Source organism: Eleutherodactylus coqui, chromosome 7, assembly GCF_035609145.1.
Source record: "Eleutherodactylus coqui strain aEleCoq1 chromosome 7, aEleCoq1.hap1, whole genome shotgun sequence".
NCBI classification, from domain to species: Eukaryota; Metazoa; Chordata; class Amphibia; order Anura; family Eleutherodactylidae; genus Eleutherodactylus; species Eleutherodactylus coqui.
Window position 1 is genome coordinate 9,306,857 of NC_089843.1, and position 21,898 is coordinate 9,328,754.

At 45.1% G+C, this 21,898-nt stretch overlaps 1 protein-coding gene across 1 annotated transcript in view; it reads left to right on the forward strand.

Moving 5' to 3' along the window:
• Positions 1 to 21,898, forward strand: part of ATP6V1B1 (ATPase H+ transporting V1 subunit B1) — a 97,833-nt gene that overhangs the window by 5,544 nt on the left and 70,391 nt on the right. The window contains exon 2 of the mRNA XM_066572858.1: positions 18,539 to 18,594. Coding sequence (XP_066428955.1) covers positions 18,539 to 18,594 — 56 coding nt within the window. The remainder of the gene's footprint in view (positions 1 to 18,538; positions 18,595 to 21,898) is intronic.

Here is a 21,898-nt window from a genome sequence, read left to right on the forward strand (position 1 = left end):
CACCCTGAGATGAGTGGAGCCGCGCTCTTCATTCATCTTAATGGGGCAGACTGGAATAGCTGAGAGATAGAGTCGACCTGTGTGGCTGGAAACGGGCCGCGAGTCGCTGCGGACCACCTTTCCTTTATATGTAGATTGGGAAACCATGGTGCCCCTCCAGGAACTGCCTCTCTCCCTGAAGTGCCCCCCAGGTCTCCAGTCAGTCCACCTTTTTCTGACCCCAGGGCCTCCTTGAACTGTATCTAGATAATATGTATCAAATCTGTACAAAGTAACATTCATAAAGATGCTGAACGGCCAAGAAGATGGAGACGCAGAGCTTCCCTTGGTTCAGAGGACGCAGCACACCTGTGCATTACATGGGCAGCCCATTGCATTTTGTGCAATACTTCATTTTTCCTATGGGGGTGCTGCAGGAAAATTGAGCACTTGCTGCCAGGTTCCTGTCAAATATTCAGACTTTAGCTTCCTCCACATCCCATTATTATTCTGCTATATATAACTATATTACCCCATGATGCTTTGGGGCATACATGTACGCCCTCCGACACTGAGGTCTATGTAGAGCGGGATCAGTAGCTGCGTCCGCTTCATACAACACGTATACCAGTGCTCTCTGACAGCTGACACCCACCTGCTGTGAACAGCCTGCATGCTGATGGTGTCTGTTAACCCTTTAAATACTCTATATTCTGGGGTCCCAAACAGTCCCCTGCAATGAGGTTGCAAGGTGCCATTCAGTTGCCATGGCAGACAGGGGGCTTCTGAAGGCTCCCAGGGCTGATTGTCTATCAAGACATACCTATGGCATGGCTTTATAGACTGTCTGTAAGAATGTAATATAATGCAGTACTATGGTATTACATTATACTCTATGAGCGATCAAACGATCACAGGTTCAAGTACCCTGTGGGGTGTAAAAAAAAGAGTAAAAATACAATAAAAATTTTAAAAGAAAACCCTTTTACCATATGTATAATAAAAAAAGCATATTTGGTATCGCTGCGTCCGTGAAAGTCCGAAGTATCAAAATATCATGATGAGCGTTGTCATAAAAAATATACAATACTAGAATTGCGCTTTTTTTGGTCACCCCGTCTTCAACAAAAACATTTATAAAAGGTTATCAAAAAGTCTTATCCAAAATGGTAGAAACTACAGAGCGCCTCGCAAAATACAGCCTCACACAGCTATGTCGGCGGAAAAGTGAAGAGTTATCATCGGTCACAAGATGGCGGCACTCCCCCCCCCAAAGATGGCGGAATTACTTTTCTTTGTTCTATTTCACTCCATTTAGATTTTTTTTACGTTTTTCAGTACATTATATGATATATTAAATAATATCACTGAAAGGCACAACTCATCGCGCAAAAAACAGCGAGCGCGCCGACCGCCACGGGAGAGGCAGGAGGAAAAAACAGAAGCTAAGAAAAAAAGAAAATGTCATTAAGGGGTACATGGCTGTGACAGGCAGGCAGGAAGTGTTGTCATGAGGGCACAGGAGCTGCGGCAGTCATAGGACCCGTACTGCTGTATACACGGAGGCGACATTTTTTGTGTACTTCTCCTTTAAAGACACAAAAAAACCTGAATTTTAGTTTTATCATCGCGTTTGCAAGGACAAAAAATTAAGAAAGAAAAACTGTAATTTTGTGTGCAGCGGCGCGTCTGTCACCTCGGCGCGCAGCGGCGCTCTGTTACTGGAGGAATCGATGCTCCTGAGAATACAGGATGACACCGGGTGACGGGTAAATACCAGTCATCCCAAGACACAATGGCATGAATGATGGGAGGAGAGCGCGGCGGTAATGCCAGGGCGCACGGCGCCTCTTGTTGGCACTTATGTGAAGCAGCCTGTAAATATGTTATTACCAACATGGTAGCAGCATGAGTACTTATGGAGATGGAGGTACAGACCTTGTGCCCACTCACCAGCCCAAAGTAGTGGGCAACCTCCTGGGCACCGCATGGCATACTCATCCCTCCATGTACCTGCAGCCTCACCACCCCTGCAGTGCCCAGGCTGAAGGGAGGGGCACTGCATGTCTGGGGTCTGTATACAGGGGGTCGTACACATGCTGCCAACGTGGTAAATCTCCATGTGCCACATGTACGCACCCCTGAGTGTTCCTGCACTGCCCTGCTCCAGTGAGTGTTGTCACAGACAACATGCTGACTCCAGTCAAGGGTCTTAAGACAGGGGGCGTCTGATAAGGGGTCTGTAAACAGAGGGGGTCTGCATGGTGGCCGTAAGGTTGCACAGGGTACCAGTCACCAGCTATTAGGGAGGCACCAGGCGGACGCAGACCGGAGACAATCACCCCCTCCCTTAGGTCCGCCAAGATGATCTTCCCCCATGTGGCAGCATCATGTAGAGCTACCGAAATCATTTTCCTCTTATCTCCTCCCCTCTGATGTTCCAAGATGCTTAGTTCTGCTACTATATATGAGTACTGAGCTTGGTTCTGGTGTTGTGTTTACGTAATGAGCTTGGTTCTGCAACTGTATTCATGTAGTGAAGTTTGCTCTGGTGCTGTATTTATATACTAAGCTTGGTTCTGGTGCTGTATTTATATTATGAGCTTGGTTCTGGTGCTGTATTTATGCTATGAATTAGTTATGATGCTGTATCTATGTACTGTGCTGGTTCCTGGTCCTGTATTTATGTAGCAAAGCTGGTTTTGGGGCTGTATTTATATACTGAGCTTGCTTCTGTTGTTGTATTTATGCAGTGAAGTTAGTTGTGGTGCTGTATTTATATAGTGAAGTTGGTTCTGATTCTGTATTTATCTACTGAACGTGGTTTTGGTGCTGTATTTATGCTATGAGGTTGGTCCTGGTGATGTATTTATGCTATGAGGCTGATGCTGGTGCTGTATTTATTTTTTTTAATTTGGTTACGGTGCTATATTTATGTACTCAGCTTGGCTTTGGTGCTGTATGTATGTAATGAGCGTGATCCTGATGATGTATTTATATACTGAGCTTGGCTCTGGTGCTGTATGTATGTAATGAGTGTGGTCCTGATGATGTATTTATGTACTGAGCTTGGCTCTGGTGCTGTATGTATGTAATGAGCGTGGACCTGATAATGTATTTACGTACTAAGCTTGGCTCTGGTGCTTTATTATTTAATGAGGGTGGACCTGATGATGTATTTATGTACTGAGCTTGGCTCTGGTGCTGTATTATGTAATGAGTGTGGACCTGATGATGCATTTACGTACTGAGCTTGGCTCTGGTGCTGTATGTATGTAATGAGCGTGGTCCTGATGCTCTATTTATGTACTGAGCTTGGCTCTGGTGCTGTATGTACGTAATGAGCGTGGTCCTGATGATGTATTTATTTACTGAGCTTGGCTCTGGTGCTGTATGTATGTAATTAGCATGGTCCTGATGACGTATTTACGTACTGAGCTTGGCTCTGGTGCTGTATGTATGTAATGAGCGTGGTCCTGATGATGTACTTATGTACTGAGCTTGGCTCTGGTGCTGTATTATGAAATGAGCGTGGACCTGATAATGTATGTACGTACTGAGCATGGCTCTGGTGCTGTATGTATGTAATGAGCGTGGTCCTGATGATGCATTTATGTACTGAGCTTGGCTCTGGTGCTGTATGTATGTAATGAGCGTGGACCTGATGATGTATTTACGTACTGAGCTTGGCTCTGGTTCTGTATGTATGTAATTAGCATGGTACTGATGATGCATTTATGTACTGAGCTTGGCTCTGGTGCTGTATGTATGTATTTCGCATGATCTTGATGATGTATTTACGTTCTGAGCTTGGCTCTGGTTCTGTATTATGTAATTAGCATGGTCCTGATGATGTATTTATGTACTGAGCTTGGCTCTGGTGCTGTATGTATGTAATGAGGGTGGACCTGATGATGTTTTTATGTACTGAGCTTGGCTCTGGTGCTGTATGTATGTAATAAGCATGGACCTGATGATGTATTTACTTACTGAGCTTGGCTCTGGTGCTGTATGTATGTAATGAGCGTGGACCTGATAATGTATGTACGTACTGAGCATGGCTGTGGTGCTGTTTGTATGTAATGAGCGGGGTCCTGATATGTATTTATGTACTGAGCTTGGCTCTGGTGCTGTATTTATGCTATGAGGTTGGTCCTGGTGATGTATTTTTGCTATGAGGCTGATGCTGGTGCTGTATTTATTTTTTTTATTTGGTTACGGTGCTATATTTATGTACTCAGCTTGGCTCTGGTGCTGTATGTATGTAATGAGCATGGACCTGATGATGTATTTACGTACTGAGCTTGGCTCTGGTGCTGTATGTATGTAATGAGCGTGGTCCTGATGATGTATTTACGTACTGAGCTTGGCTCTGGTGCTGTATGTATGTAATGAGCGTGGTCCTGATGATGTATTTACGTACTGAGCTTGGCTCTGGTGCTGTTTGTATGTAATGAGCGTGGACCTGATGATGTATTTATGTACTGAGCTTGGCTCTGGTGCTGTTTGTATGTAATGAGCGGGATCCCGATGATGTATTTATGTACTGAGCTTGGCTCTGGTGCTGTATGTATGTAATGAGCGTGGACCTGATAATGTATGTACGTACTGAGCTTGGCTCTGGTGCTGTATGTATGTAATGAGTGTGGTCCTGATGATGCATTTATGTGCTGAGCTTGGCTCTGGTGTCGTGTTTATGTTTTCGGTATGGTTCTGTTGCTGTATTAATGTTACTACATTGACCCGATGTCGCCACGCGGACATGAAATGTTTCACCAGTGCTGGTTGTGACCTTCTCAATCTGCTGGTTAGAGGATTACTCAGAGTCACTTTGTATTTGGAGCAGATATCTAATATAAAAAGCCTACAGGTTTCTGTCTGTCTTTTTCTCTGTTTGTTTGTCTTTCTCTCTGTCTCTTTCTCTCTGTTTGTCTCTTTCGTTGTCTGTCTCTATATTTCTCTGTCTCAGAAATGCTGTCTCTTTCGTTCTCTTTCTGTCTCTCTCTGTATGCAACAGAACCAACCACTGCATATAAATACGGCACCAGAACCAAGTTCAGTAGATAATACAGAATCTGTCTTTCTATTACTCCCTCTGTCTATCGCTCTCTCTCTCTGTCTGCCTATCACTCTTTCTCTGTCTGTTTCTCTCTGTCTCTATTGCTATGTCTCTATCACTCTATCTGTCTGTGTATCGCTCTTTGTCTCTCTACCCTCTCTTTCTGTGTTTCTCTGTCTCTCTATCTGTCTCTGTCTATCATTATCACTGTCTCTCTATTGTTCTCTCTGTTTCTCTATTGCTCTCTCTCTGTCTGTTTCTCTATTGCTCTTTTTCTGTCTCTCTATTGCTCTCTGTCTCTATCGCTCTGTTTCTCTATTTCTCTCTCTGTCTTGCAATCTCTTTCTGTCTATCACTCTCTCTCTATTGCTTTCTCTCTGTTTCTATTACTCTTTCTCTCTCTGTCTCTACCACTCTATAGCTCTCTGTCTCTCTATCGCCTTCTCAATATCGCTCTTTCTCTCTCTCTATCTCTGTCTCTACCACTCTCTCACTCTATCTCTCTATTGCTCCCTGTCTGTCTCTCTATCATTGTCTCTCCTTCTATTGCTGTCGCTCTATCGCTCCTTCTCTCACTGTCTCTCTCTCTCTCTCTATTGCTCTTTCCCTCACTGTCTCTCTATCGCTGTCTCTCTCTCTCTCTCTCTTGGTTAGGCAGTGTATGTTACAGCTTAGCAGTGTATGCAGTGTTGCTTAGCAACACATCTCTCTCTCCAGCGCATGCCTAAAGCACAGCAGCGCCACCTACAGACGTAACATTGTAACTTCCCTGACTGTATTACACTCACATGTGATGATGCTCCGGCAGCGGTGAGCGGGTGCGTCATCTAATGACCCCAACACCATCCACCAAAGTTACAGCAAAGTGTGGGGCAAGAAAAAGCATGGAGGTTTATATTAGATGAGCTTGGTTCTGGTGCTGCATTAATGTATTCAGTTTCATTCTGGTACTGTCTGTTATGAGGTTGGTTCTGGTGCTGTATTTATGTCATGAGCTTGGCTCTGGGACTGGATTTATCTTATGGCTAGGACTGCCTTTGGTAGCAGTCCCTCCTGCAGGTCAGACGGGCGCCGTGCCCCAGACTCTATCGGTATCAGAGGTGAACAGCTGGACACACTGATGGGTTAATTGTTCATAAGGTTATTGGAGCCGTCCGGATGTTCACATTGGGTTCACAATTTGCAGCGTTTCGGGCTTAACGCCCTTTTGTCAAACATATGACGAGACTCGGGTATTAAGGGTCATTGATAACAATTCAGCCTGGATGTAGGTAACATCCAAATGTAGGTCAGACATCACAAAGGTCCTGCGGATGATGTGCAGAAGGGGCCTCAGTCGCTGAATTTTTATCAATAATCCTTAATACTCCGAGTTTATCTCATGAGCTTGGTTCTGGTGCTGTATTTATCTTATGAGCTTGGTTCTGATGCTGTATTTATCTCATGAGCTTGGTTCTGGTGCTGTATTTATCTCATGAGCTTGGTTCTGGTGCTGTATTTATTTCAGGAACTTGGTTCTAGTGCTGTATTTATCTCATGAGCTTGGTTCTGGTGCTGTATTTATCTCATGAGCTTGGTTCTGGTGCTGGATTTATCTAATGAGCTTGGTTCTGGTGCTGGATTCATCTCATGAGCTTGGTTCTGGTGCTGTATTTATCTCATGAGCTTGGTTCTGGTGCTGTATTTATCTCATGAGCTTGGTTCTGGTGCTGTATTTATCTTATGAGCTTGGTTCTGGTGCTGTATTTATCTTATGAGCTTGGTTCTGGTGCTGTGTTTATCTCATGAGCTTGGTTCTGGTGCTGTATTTATCTCATGAGCTTGGTTCTGGTGCTGTATTTATCTTATGAGCTTGGTTCTGGTGCTGTATTTATCTCATGAGCTTGGTTCTGGTGCTGTATTTATCTTATGAGCTTGGTTCTGGTGCTGTATTTATCTTATGAGCTTGGTTCTGGTGCTGTGTTTATCTCATGAGCTTGGTTCTGGTGCTGTATTTGTTATTACTTTGGTTCTGGTGCTGCATTTATGTTATGAGGTTGAGCCATTGTACCAGTCTAAGTCACTATGGCTTCTTCATTGTGCTGCTTGCTCGAACAACGGGCCATTCCTGGTACTGCAATATGTCTTAATTGTGGCCAGCCACACACATCCTAAGGATAGGCTAATAAGTGCCCCGGGTACCAACTCTGTCATGCACTCACCTTTGGCACTGGTTGCGGACATTGTGATGCCCCTCCATGGCCAAGCAGGGGGAGCTCTTTGTTTCTATAATTCGGATTGGTCACCAGTAGAAGGTCTCATACTGACTGTAAGGTTCAGTCTCCCCAGCAGCACAGAGGATGTCAGTATCGCAATAAATGCCAACTATATGAGCATATTACCGCCCTCCTCTCAGGCCTGGCCATTGTAGTGTGAGTGCATCCCACTGGCAGAGAGTTGGCAGTACCCAGAATGCCCTGCACTGAGAGATAAATTCAGCAGCCTGGCATCTGCCAACAGAGCAGCGCTCCCTCGCCTCTCATTTCCTTGTACATCAAAGTCATTGCTTTCTGGCACCTTCCCGAATTGCTGCTCCGACTCCCACTTGGCTCGTTCTCTTGGCAGCCGGGTGAGTTGGCAGCGAGTCCTCAGCCGGCTTTTGTCTCTTCCACAGTAAGGAATCTCCAGCTGGAGGGAGAGCGGAGCGGCTGACGGCTCGGCCGGCGCTTCTTCAGCTATTTTGGCATGACGATGTTGTGCGATTGTCACCATGTGCTGACCTATATACGGGATGTGGTGACCTGCCGTCCGTACGGTGTGAGTACAAGCAGCGTACCATCGGCGTCTATATAACAATACCATTACAATGGATGAGCCTAGTAGGAACACTTGTCAACTTGTATCAATGGTTCCTGTAGGCCACACCCCTTACACAGGCCACACCCCATTTTATAAAATAAAAAGCCCCTCTTTGTGGCCTCACAGTTATAAGCCCCAATTAATAGATCCCACAGTTATAGGATCTCAGTAATGAGCCCTCCATTGTGGTCCCCACAAAAATACCCCCCCCCCCCCCTTGTGTTCTCCACAGTAATTAGCCCCTCTTTATGGCCCCCACAGAAATAAACCCCCCTTTGTTACCCCTACTTTAAAAAGCCCTCCTTCTGCTCCCCTAATAATTAGCTCTTTTTTTTGTGACCGCCACAATAATAAGGCCCCTATAATAATAACGTCCCCCCTTGTAGACCCCACAGTAAATAGCCCTTCTTTGTGGCCCCGCAGTAGTAACCCCTCCTTTGTGGCCCCCATTTGTGGCCCCACAGTAATTAGCTGTAAAATAACAAAGTTGCCTCATTTGCGCCCCCCTCCCGACTCTCCGCTCACCTACTGGTATATACCTCCATACTAGAAGGGTACATAGACATGACTCACCGCACCCTCCTGGAACCGTTATTGGCCTATACACATCCACCTTGATGTGCCTGCTCTGTCCCTGCTCCGTTCCTCCAACCGCCCTCTCTGGGTGTCAGTTTAAACTGTTCTCACATTCTGTGCATGAACCAGGAGGCTCAGCATGAACAGAACTGCCCTATTTTATACCAACTTTCTCCTGTTTCTTTTAACCACTTAATGACAGACTAATGTAAATTTACGTTGGCCGGTTATGCAGCGGGCTCAGGAGCCGAGTCTGATAGTTGACGGACATCAATCATTTCTGCAATCGCAGTTAGCGCTGATTGCTCAGTTAACTCTTTAGGTGCCGTAGTGACAGTCAGCAGAGGAGAGGAGGACCCCTTTCCGCAACCTATTGGCATTGCCTGTAGCAGGGGGGGTGCTGAGGGGCTAGCATGGCACCAGGACTGCCATACACAGATGCCTACTACAAGACAAAATCCCTAAATACAGTGCAATACTGAAGTATTACAGTATATGGTACAGGAACAATCTGAACATTAAAAATATATATGAAAAGTAAAAAAAAACTTTTCTTGTTTTTCCAATAAAAACTTCAACAATTCTAAACGCCACATATTTGGTATCGCCGCGTACGTAAAAGTCCAGACTGCTAAAGTAGGAGATTATTTAGCAAACTAAGTGAAGGCTGAGAGACAAAAATGACAGAATTCCAGAATTCCAGAATTATGTATCCACCCGAAAATGGTGATAATAGAATCTACAACCCCACAATAAACGAACAGAGCCCAACCGGCGAAAACGTAAAAAAAAAAAAAATGGCGACAAAAGACGATCTTTATTTACAATTTCTTTAATTTACTTTTTAAAATAGAAAAACCTTTTAAAAACCTCTCTAAATGTGGTGTCGCTCTAATCGTACCGCCCCACAGAGTCGAGTGTCATTGTTACTGTACTGCGAACGCTGTAAAAACTGAACTCGCCAAAAATGGCGCAATTTACTTTTTTTTTATTTCTCCTCACTTACAAAATGTTAAAGTTTTCCTGCACATTCCAGGATGCATTAAAGGGCAGCAGTAATAATACAACCCGTCCCGCAACACGGCCACAAGTCCCCCGGCAGCCACGTCCGCGGAAACAGTAAAAACGTGATGACTATTGGAAGTTATAACCGAAAGCACGCTGGTCCTGAAGGGGTTAACCCGTAGTGGTGACTTCTCGGGTCCGCCGCCCATCATTTGGGAACAGGTCGGCGGTATTGGACACTTTTCTGGCACATTTCGATGAAGCCATTAGAGCCATAAAAAAGTGTTGTCCTGTATGGCATCCGAAAAAAGGGCGAAACAAAGGCCACACAAATGGGCCGGCGACAAAAGAAGCATCGACACTTCCAAATTAATCTTTTCCTGCGAGTGAAAAGCGTGATGAAGTATCGGCGGTTGTGTCTGCGCTCATGAGGCCTCATTGTGCCCCTCGGCCCACCCCACCAATTGCTTGGGCCTTGTCTCTCTTCACGCTTGGTCAGCTCCGGCCTTTCTATAGGTCTTTCTTCTTCGCACTCACATGACTGTGCAGGTGTGTATGGGAACCCTCAGCTCCGCTCTTAATTAGTGGCATAGCATGAGATTCCCCGCAGGGCTATTCACAGGGGCTGCTGGCCGGGGAGAGGCCCTCGGGCTTGTCAACACCGCTCCAGACTGACACATTGCACAATGGCTCTAGTGCAAAGGGCAAAGGAGAGAGCAGGAAAGCTACCAACTTCCCGGGACCGGCGGAAAGTTCCTACAAAGTTTCTTTTCCACCTGCGGACGGATCCCAGGCGTCAAGTTACCCATTCTGATCAGGTCCACATTCTCATCTCAGCTCTTGATTACAGCCTAAATCCTAATAAATGCTCAAATGTCCTAAAATACTGCGAACCAAAGAGCTGACAATCATCACTGTCCGAATGTCACAGAACTGCCTTAGAGAGCAGCCAATCAAATGGAACAGGACCACCTGAAGTCCCTCTGCGGGGCCACACCCTGATTCAGGAAATGCAGAGGGAACTGCATGGTGGTATGAGATATGAGATGGATAGATATGAGATGGATAGATACATAGATATGAGGGATATTCTGTCTATCTATTTATCTATCATTTATCTATCTATCTATCTAATCTATCTCATATCTATCTATCTATCTATCATCTATCTATCTAATCTATCTCCTATCTATCTATCTCTCCATCTATCATCTATCTATCTAATCTATCTCCTATCTATCTCATATCTATCTATCTATCTATCTATCTATCTATCTATCTATCTATCTATCTATCTATCTATCTATCTATCTATCTATCTCCTATCTATCTATCTATCTATCTATCTCATATCTATCTATCTATATATCTCTCTATCTATCTCATATCTATCTATCTATCTATCTCATATCTATCTATCTATCTATCTATCTATCTATCTATCTATCTATCGCATATCTATCTATCTATCTATCTATCTATCTATCTATCTATCTATCTCTATATTTAACTCATATCTATCTATCTATTTCATATCTCTCTATCTTATATCTATCTATCTCATATCTATCTATCTTATATCTATCTATCTCATATCTATCTATTGCATATTTATTTATCATCTATTTATCTATCTATCTATTATCTATGTCATATATATCTAATGTATCTATCTATCCATCTCATCTATCTACCTCTCTCATATCTACCTCTCTCATATCTATCTATCTCATATCTATCTATCTCCTATCTATCGATCTATCTCATATCTATCTATCTCCTATCTCTCTATATCTGTCATATCTATCTATCTATCTATCTATCTATCTATCTATCTATCTCATATTTATTTATCATCTATTTATCTATCTATCTATCTATCTATCTATCTATCTATCTATCTATCTATCTATCTATCTATCTATATCCCTCATATCTATCTATCTCATATCTATCTCATATCTCTCTATCTATCTATCTTCTATCTATCTCTATCTCATATCTATCTATCTATCTATCTCCTATCTATCTAGCTATCTCCTATCTATCTATATCTCATATCTATTTATCTATCTATCTATCTATCTCATATCTATCTATCTATCTATCTATCTATCTATCTATCTATCTACCTCCTATCTATCTCTCATATCTATCTATCTATCTATCTATCTATCTATCTATCTATCTATCTATCTATCTATCTATCTATCTATCGCATATCTATCTATCTATCTATCTCATATCTATCTATCTATCTCCTATCTATCTCATATCTATCTATCTATCTATCTATCTATCTATCTATCTATCTATCTCATATCTATCTATCTATCTATCTATCTATCGCATATCTATCTATCTATCTATCTCATATCTATCTATCTATCTATCTCCTATCTATCTCATATCTATCTATCTATCTATCTCATATCTATCTATCTATCTATCTATCTATCTATCTATCTATCTATCTATCTATCTATCTATCTATCTATCTATCTCATATCTATCTCAGATCTATCTATCTATCTATCTATCTCATATCTATCTATCTATCTATCTATCTATCTATCTATCTATCTATCTATCTATCTATCTATCTATCTATCTATCTATCTATCTATCTATCTATCTATCTATCTATCTATGGACCATTTGTCCAGCAACAATTAAGTATTGGTTGGGTAAAGTCAACCTGGTTTCCTCTCTGCCCGCCCAGACGTGCGTTAATAAGGTATTATTCTGCGGGTAATGGTGATTATCTGTGACAGGAACTGTGAAATTTGGGTGGGTGTGAGCGGTGGGGTCAGGTTGAAAGACTTTTTTCTTCTTTCCAGAACTGGCAGTCACTGACAACAGCTTTTTGCTTTCCCTTCCTTAAAGACACAGCGGCCACCCACACACTGCACATAAAGGGGATGTTGTGCCGTTCCCTGCCCCCCGAAGAATCTGTCAGTTACAGGAATGCACTGTCTCATACGCTCAATTATATAAACCATATCAGTGTGATTAGAAGTGTTTGTTCTTTACTAAATAACAGTTAAACGACAAAAATATTTCTAGTGGATTTCCCTTTTTTTAGATAAAAAAGGAAAAAAAATGAAGAAAACAAAAAGTGATAAAATAATTATTAATAATTAACAAAAATGGTGAGAAGAGTTACAGTTGTGCTGCACAACAGAACAGTTGTATCAGGAGAGGCAGCGTGATTTTTGCATGGAGCGTGGCCGTCTTAAAGGTGACATTTTGGGGTGGATACAATTGTGACCCTGCATTGTTATAGCATTTATAATGGTTCAGCCTACATCAGACGCAGCGATAATAGTTCAGCCTACCTCAGACACAGCGATAATAGTTCAGCCTACCTCACACACAGCGATAATAGTTCAGCCTACCTCACACACAGCGATAATAGTTCAGCCTACATCAGACGCAGAGATAACAGTTCAGCCTACGTCAGACACAGCGATAATAGTTCAGCCTACCTCAGACACAGCGATAATAGTTCAGCCTACGTCAGACACAGTGATAATAGTTCAGCCTACGTCAGACACAGCGATAATAGTTCAGCCTACCTCAGATACAGCGATAATAGTTCAGCGTACGTCAGACGCAGCGATAATAGTTCAGCCTACGTCATACACAGCGATAATAGTTCAGCCTACGTCAGACGCAGCGATAATAGTTCAGCCTACATCAGACACAGCGATAATAGTTCAGCCTACGTCAGACACAGCGATAATAGTTCAGCCTACGTCAGACACAGCGATAATAGTTCAGCCTATGTCAGACACAGCGATAATAGTTCAGCCTACATCAGACGCAGCGATAATAGTTCAGCCTACATCAGACACAGCGATAATAGTTCAGCCTACCTCAGACACAGCGATAATAGTTCAGCCTACGTCAGACACAGCGATAATAGTTCAGCCTATGTCAGACACAGCGATAATACTTCAGCCTACGTCAGACACAGCGATAATAGTTCAGCCTACCTCAGACACAGCGATAATAGTTCAGCCTACGTGAGACACAGCGATAATAGTTCAGCCTATGTCAGACACAGCGATAATAGTTCAGCCTACGTCATACACAGCGATAATAGTTCAGCCTATGTCAGACACAGCGATAATAGTTCAGCCTATGTCAGACACAGCGATAATAGTTCAGCCTATGTCAGACACAGCGATAATAGTTCAGCCTACCTCAGACACAGCGATAATAGTTCAGCCTACATCAGACACAGCGATAATAGTTCAGCCTACGTGAGACACAGCGATAATAGTTCAGCCTACATCAGACACAGCGATAACAGTTCAGCCTACATCAGACACAGCGATAATAGTTCAGCCTACATCAGACACAGCGATAATAGTTCAGCCTACATCAGACACAGTGATAATAGTTCAGCCTACATCAGACACAGCGATAATAGTTCAGCCTACATCAGACACAGCGATAATAGTTCAGCCTACCTCACACACAGCGATAACAGTTCAGCCTACATCAGACACAGCGATAATAGTTCAGCCTACCTCAGACACAGCGATAATAGTTCAGCCTACGTGAGACACAGCGATAATAGTTCAGCCTACGTGAGACACAGCGTTAATAGTTCAGCCTACGTGAGACACAGCGATAATAGTTCAGCCTACATAAGACACAGCGATAATAGTTCAGCCTACCTCACACACAGTGATAATGGTTCAGCCTACCTCAGACACAGCGATAATAGTTCAGCCTACCTCAGACACAGCGATAATAGTTCAGCCTACGTGAGACACAGCGATAATAGTTCAGCCTACGTGAGACACAGCGATAATAGTTCAGCCTACATAAGACACAGCGATAATAGTTCAGCCTACGTGAGACACAGCGATAATAGTTCAGCCTACGTCAGACACAGCAATAATAGTTCAGCCTACGTCAGACACAGCGATAACAGTTCAGCCTATGTGAGACACAGCGATAATAGTTCAGCCTACGTCAGACACAGCAATAATAGTTCAGCCTACGTCAGACACAGCGATAACAGTTCAGCCTACGTCAGACACAGCGATAATAGTTCAGCCTACGTCAGACACAGCGATAATAGTTCAGCCTACCTCAGACACAGCGATAATAGTTCAGCCTACCTCAGACACAGCGATAATAGTTCAGCCTACCTCAGACACAGCGATAATAGTTCAGCCTATGTCAGACACAGCGATAATAGTTCAGCCTACGTGAGACACAGCGATAATAGTTCAGCCTACCTCAGACACAGCGATAATAGTTCAGCCTACCTCAGACACAGCGATAATAGTTCAGCCTATGTCAGACACAGCGATAATAGTACAGCCTACGTCACAAACAGCGATAATAGTTCAGCCTACCTCAGACACAGCGATAATAGTTCAGCCTACCTCACACACAGCGATAACAGTTCAGCCTACCTCACACACAGTGATAATGGTTCAGCCTACCTCAGACACAGCGATAATAGTTCAGCCTACCTCACACACAGCGATAATAGTTCAGCCTACATAAGACACAGCGATAATAGTTCAGCCTACGTGAGACACAGCGATAATAGTTCAGCCTACGTCAGACACAGCGATAATAGTTCAGCCTACGTCAGACACAGCGATAACAGTTCAGCCTACGTCAGACACAGCGATAATAGTTCAGCCTACCTCAGACACAGCGATAATAGTTCAGCCTACCTCAGACACAGCGATAATAGTTCAGCCTACCTCAGACACAGCGATAATAGTTCAGCCTATGTCAGACACAGCGATAATAGTTCAGCCTGCATCAGACACAGCGATAATAGTTCAGCCTACCTCAGACACAGCGATAATAGTTCAGCCTACATCTAACACAGCGATAATAGTTCAGCCTACCTCAGACACAGCGATAACAGTTCAGCCTACCTCAGACACAGCGATAATAGTTCAGCCTACGTCAGACACAGCGATAATAGTTCAGCCTACCTCAGACACAGCGATAATAGTTCAGCCTACCTCAGACACAGCGATAATAGTTCAGCCTATGTCAGACACAGCGATAATAGTTCAGCCTACGTCAGACACAGTGATAACAGTTCAGCCTACGTCAGACACAGCGATAATAGTTCAGCCTACGTCAGACACAGCGATAATAGTTCAGCCTACCTCAGACACAGCGATAATAGTTCAGCCTACGTCAGACACAGCGATAATAATTCAGCCTACCTCAGGCACAGCGATAACGGTTCAGCCTACGTCAGACACAGCGATAATAGTTCAGCCTACCTCAGATACAGCGATAATAGTTCAGCCTACGTCAGGCACAGTGATAACAGTTCAGCCTACGTCAGACACAGCGATAATAGTTCAGCCTACCTCACACACAGCGATAATAATTCAGCCTACGTCAGACACAGCGATAATAGTTCAGCCTACGTCAGACACAGCGATAATAGTTCAGCCTACCTCAGACACAGCGATAATAGTTCAGCCTACGTCAGACACAGCGATAATAATTCAGCCTACCTCAGGCACAGCGATAACGGTTCAGCCTACGTCAGACACAGCGATAATAGTTCAGCCTACCTCAGATACAGCGATAATAGTTCAGCCTACGTCAGATACAGCGATAATAGTTCAGCCTACGTCAGACACAGCGATAATAGTTCAGCCTACGTCAGACACAGCGATAATAGTTTAGCCTACCTCAGATACAGCGATAATAATTCAGCCTACGTCAGACACAGCGATAATAGTTCAGCCTACCTCAGATACAGCGATAACAGTTCAGCCTACGTCAGACACAGCGATAATAGCTCAGCCTACCTCAGACACAGCGATAATAGTTCAGCCTACCTCAGATACAGCGATAATAGTTTAGCCTACCTCAGATACAGCGATAATAGTTTAGCCTACCTCAGATACAGCGATAATAGTTTAGCCTACCTCAGATACAGCGATAATAATTCAGCCTACGTCAGACACAGCGATAATAGTTCAGCCTACCTCAGATACAGCGATAATAGTTTAGCCTACCTCAGATACAGCGATAATAGTTTAGCCTACCTCAGATACAGCGATAATAGTTTAGCCTACCTCAGATACAGCGATAATAATTCAGCCTACGTCAGACACAGCGATAATAGTTCAGCCTACCTCAGATACAGCGATAATAGTTTAGCCTACCTCAGATACAGCGATAATAGTTTAGCCTACCTCAGATACAGCGATAATAGTTTAGCCTACCTCAGATACAGCGATAATAGTTCAGCCTACGTCAGACACAGCGATAATAGTTTAGCCTACCTCAGATACAGCGATAATAATTCAGCCTACGTCAGACACAGCGATAATAGTTCAGCCTACGTCAGGCACAGCGATAATAATTCAGCCTACCTCAGGCACAGCGATAACGGTTCAGCCTACCTCAGACACAGCGATAATAGTTCAGCCTACATCAGACACAGCGATAATAGTTCAGCCTACCTCAGACACAGCGATAATAGTTCAGCCTACATCAGACACAGCGATAATAGTTCAGCCTACGTCAGACGCAGCGATAATAGTTCAGCCTACGTCAGACGCAGCGATAATAGTTCAGCCTACGTCAGACGCAGCGATAATAGTTCAGCCTACGTCAAACAGAGCAATAATGGTTCAGCCTACCTCAGACACAGCGATAATAGTTCAGCCTACGTCAGACGCAGCGATAATAGTTCAGCCTACGTCAGACACAGCGATAATAGTTCAGCCTACCTCAGACACAGCGATAATAGTTCAGCCTACCTCAGACACAGCGATAATAGTTCAGCCTATGTCAGACACAGCGATAATAGTTCAGCCTACCTCAGACACAGCGATAACAGTTCAGCCTACGTCAGACACAGTGATAACAGTTTAGCCTACGTCAGACACAGCGATAATAGTTCAGCCTACATCAGACACAGCGATAATAGTTCAGCCTACGTCAGACACAGCGATAATAGTTCAGCCTACATCAGACACAGCGATAATAGTTCAGCCTACGTCAGACACAGCGATAATAGTTCAGCCTACCTCAGACACAGCGATAATAGTTCAGCCTACGTCAGACACAGCGATAATAGTTCAGCCTACATCAGATACAGCAATAATAATATTTCAGCCTACGTCAAACAGAGCAATAATGGTTCAGCCTACGTCAGACACAGCGATAACAGTTCAGCCTACGTCAGACACAGCGATAATAGTTCAGCCTACATCAGACACAGCGATAACGGTTCAGCCTACCTCAGACACAGCGATAATAGTTCAGCCTACGTCAAACAGAGCAATAATGGTTCAGCCTACGTCACACACAGTGATAACAGTTTAGCCTACGTCAGACACAGCGATAATAGTTCAGCCTACATCAGACACAGCGATAACGGTTCAGCCTACCTCAGACACAGCGATAATAGTTCAGCCTACGTCAGACACAGCGATAATAGTTCAGCCTACGTCAGACAGAGCAATAATGGTTCAGCCTACGTCAGACACAGCGATAACAGTTCAGCCTACATCAGACACAGCAATAATAGTTCAGCCTACATCAGACACAGCGATAACAGTTCAGCCTACATCAGACACAGCGATAATAGTTCAGCCTACATCAGACACAGCGATAATAGTTCAGCCTACGTCAGACACAGCAATAATAGTTCAGCCTACATCAGACACAGCGATAATAGTTCAGCCTACGTCAGACACAGTGATAACAGTTCAGCCTACGTCAGACACAGCAATAATAGTTCAGCCTACATCAGACACAGCGATAATAGTTCAGCCTACGTCAGACACAGTGATAACAGTTCAGCCTACGTCAGACACAGCAATAATAGTTCAGCCTGCGTCAGACTCAGCGATAACAACTGTTTATTGTTTACACCCCTGGGAAAGGGAGAGATGAACTTTTAGATTTTGTAAAACTTTTTTTTAGTTCCCTCCTGGAACTTAAACATGTGATCTCCTGTACAATACACTGCAATACCCATGTTTTCTGCTCTGTCTATCCATCCACTGTGCAATGCATAACTATGGAGAGTTCTTACATCTTTTTTGTCTTCCGCAGGTTACCGGACGGTGTGCGGTGTTAACGGCCCGCTGGTGGTTCTGGACAATGTGAAGGTTGGTTAACCCTCTAAATAGAAAAACAGCAGAAATATTTGCGCAGTTCAGAGCTTCTGCACTTATATGTGACCTTGTGAGGCTTGTATTCTTGTGGCCCCCCGTATCCCCCGTATCCCCCGTACTGCGCTCTGGTGAAATACAAGCATCCTTATTAAAATGACCCTATTTGATGACACCATCACTTGTGGCAGGATGTGAAATGTGTCTAGTGCCTCCGTAGTAGGAACATGCCGCCATTCATTCCTGCTGGACTTTAGAAATCGCAGCTTGCCCGGAGCGGTAATACGGCGTCTGCATGCGCCTTATATATATATGAGGATTTCACACTGGTCACCATTCATGAGGATTTTTTCCATGAGTATTCGACTATTCGTACTCGACCTGTGAGTCGCTCAGGACCATAATAAGGCACCTGTGTAAGAGTCAGGGTCTTTACGGGACCCCCGATCTCAAGGCTTCTGCCCATTTATTAATCTTAAAGGGGTTTTAAGGACACAAAATTGCTCCACAGCCACTCTGTTCTTCCTGGTTGCTACTGAGGTCATGTGACTTCTGCAGCCTATCACTGGCCCAGCAGTGACCTTCTATAGTCAGTGATTGGCTACAGCAGCCTCCCAACCGTCCTGAATTTAGCAGGACAGTCCCAGATTTGAGATGTCCCACAGTCTCGGGTGGTAGGAGGCATGTCCGCCCTCCAAGTCCAACATATATAAAATAAAGCATCTCCTAGTCTTCTTCCCCGCTGCCTTTCTGTTCGACGTTGCTTCCAATCCCGCTGACCTTCCTGCATCTGGTCATGTGCTGCTGCGATCCACGGCCTACCTGAGGCCAGTGATTGGCTGTAGCCATTATGTGCCATCAAGTACGTGACCAGATGTCGGGACAGAGACCGGGGAGATCAGTGGAATCCAGAGGGAGAGCAAGCGGAAAGGCAGCGGAGAAGGTGAAGTGACTGGGGTACCTAATGGGGGACACTATTAGTACTGGGGCTGCTGATGGAGGTTACTGTTACTAATGGGGCCACTCACAAGGGTCACTCCTACTAGTGGGATCACTATTATTGCTGGGGCCACCAATGAAGGCCACTATTACTACTGGGGCCACTATGGTCATATTTGCATGGCCGTTAGTGAGTTGCACCCGAGATTCTCACAACCCAGTCTGTGTTTTGTGCGATGTTTGAGGCACTGCACAATGCACTTCCTATTCTTGCCTGAGGGGGTCACTGAAGGGCAGTATGACAGGATACAGAGGAGGCATGGCTTATTGTGAGGAGGCGTGGCATGTCATAAAGGTTTGCCACAACATGCTACAGATGCCGCTATATTTGTCCCTCCTTTCACTGCTCCACAGTCGGGAGTTCTGGTCACATGTCCTGGGCGGTAGCAACCAGGAGGGGCTGTGAAACAATGTTAAGTCCTAGGAAAACCCTGTTATTGTTCCTTACTTTCGCCCTCCGTGAGACTGGGCATTGTGATTGGTCGCTTACATGCATAGTATTCCACAGTATTATTACCCGTGAACGTATCACTGCCCTTAGCTGCCAGCGCAAACAATTGTCATCCCGCGTCATGCAGAGCCGATGGACTGACTGGGGAACCCCTCCCTCCATCAAGCTCCTTGGGCCACTTTCACGTTTGCGCTTGTATTTTTACCTCTTAGCCAAACATCGAAAATACTGAAACAGCTGACACCGGCGTATGCTGACCCTGAGCAATGCCAGGTGAACCTCACCGACTAGAACGCCATCCGGAACAGCTGGGACCGGCGTATGCTGACCCTGAGCAATGCCAGGTGAACCTCACCGACTAGAACGCCATCCGGAACAGCTGGGACCGGAGTATGCTGACCCTGAGCAATGCCAGGTGAACCTCACCGACTAGAACGCCATCCAGAACAGTTGACACCGGCTTATGCTGACCTTGAGCAATGCCAGGTGAACCGCACCGACTAGAACGCCATCCGGAACAGCTGGGACTGGAGTATGCTGACCCTGAGCAATGCCAGGTGAACCTCACCAACTAGAACGCCATCCGGAACAGCTGACACCGGCTTATGCTGACCCTGAGCAATGCCAGGTGAACCTCACTGACTAGAATGCCATGCAGAACAGCTGGGACCGGAGTATGCTGACCCTGAGCAATGCCAGGTGAACCTCACTGACTAGAACGCCATCCATAACAGCTGGGACCGGAGTATGCTGACCCTGAGCAATGCCAGGTGAACCTCACCGACTACAATGCCATGCAGAACAGCTGGGACCGGGGTATGCTGACCCTGAGCAATGCCAGGTAAACCTCACCGACTAGAACGCCATCCGGAACAGCTGGGACCGGAGTATGCTGACCCTGAGCAATGCCAGGTGAACCTCACCGACTAGAACGCCATCCGGAACAGCTGGGACCGGCGTATGCTGACCCTGAGCAATGCCAGGTGAACCTCACCGACTAGAACGCCATCCGGAACAGCTGGGACCGGAGTATGCTGACCCTGAGCAATGCCAGGTGAACCTCACCGACTAGAACGCCATCCAGAACAGTTGACACCGGCTTATGCTGACCTTGAGCAATGCCAGGTGAACCGCACCGACTAGAACGCCATCCGGAACAGCTGACACCGGCTTATGCTGACCCTGAGCAATGCCAGGTGAACCTCACTGACTAGAATGCCATGCAGAACAGCTGGGACCGGAGTATGCTGACCCTGAGCAATGCCAGGTGAACCTCACCGACTAGAACGCCATCCATAACAGCTGGGACCGGAGTATGCTGACCCTGAGCAATGCCAGGTGAACCTCACCGACTACAATGCCATGCAGAACAGCTGGGACCGGGGTATGCTGACCCTGAGCAATGCCAGGTAAACCTCACCGACTAGAACGCCATCCAGAAGAGCTGGGACCGGAGTATGCTGACCCTGAGCAATGCCAGGTAAACCTCACTGACTGGAACGCCATCCAAAACAGCTGGGACCGGAGTATGCTGACCCTGAGCAATGCCAGGTGAACCTCACCAACTAGAACGCCATCCGGAACAGCTGGGACTGGAGTATGCTGACCCTGAGCAATGCCAGGTGAACCTCACCAACTAGAACGCCATCCGGAACAGCTGACACCGGCTTATGCTGACCCTGAGCAATGCCAGGTGAACCTCACTGACTAGAATGCCATGCAGAACAGCTGGGACCGGAGTATGCTGACCCTGAGCAATGCCAGGTGAACCTCACCGACTAGAACGCCATCCATAACAGCTGGGACCGGAGTATGCTGACCCTGAGCAATGCCAGGTGAACCTCACCGACT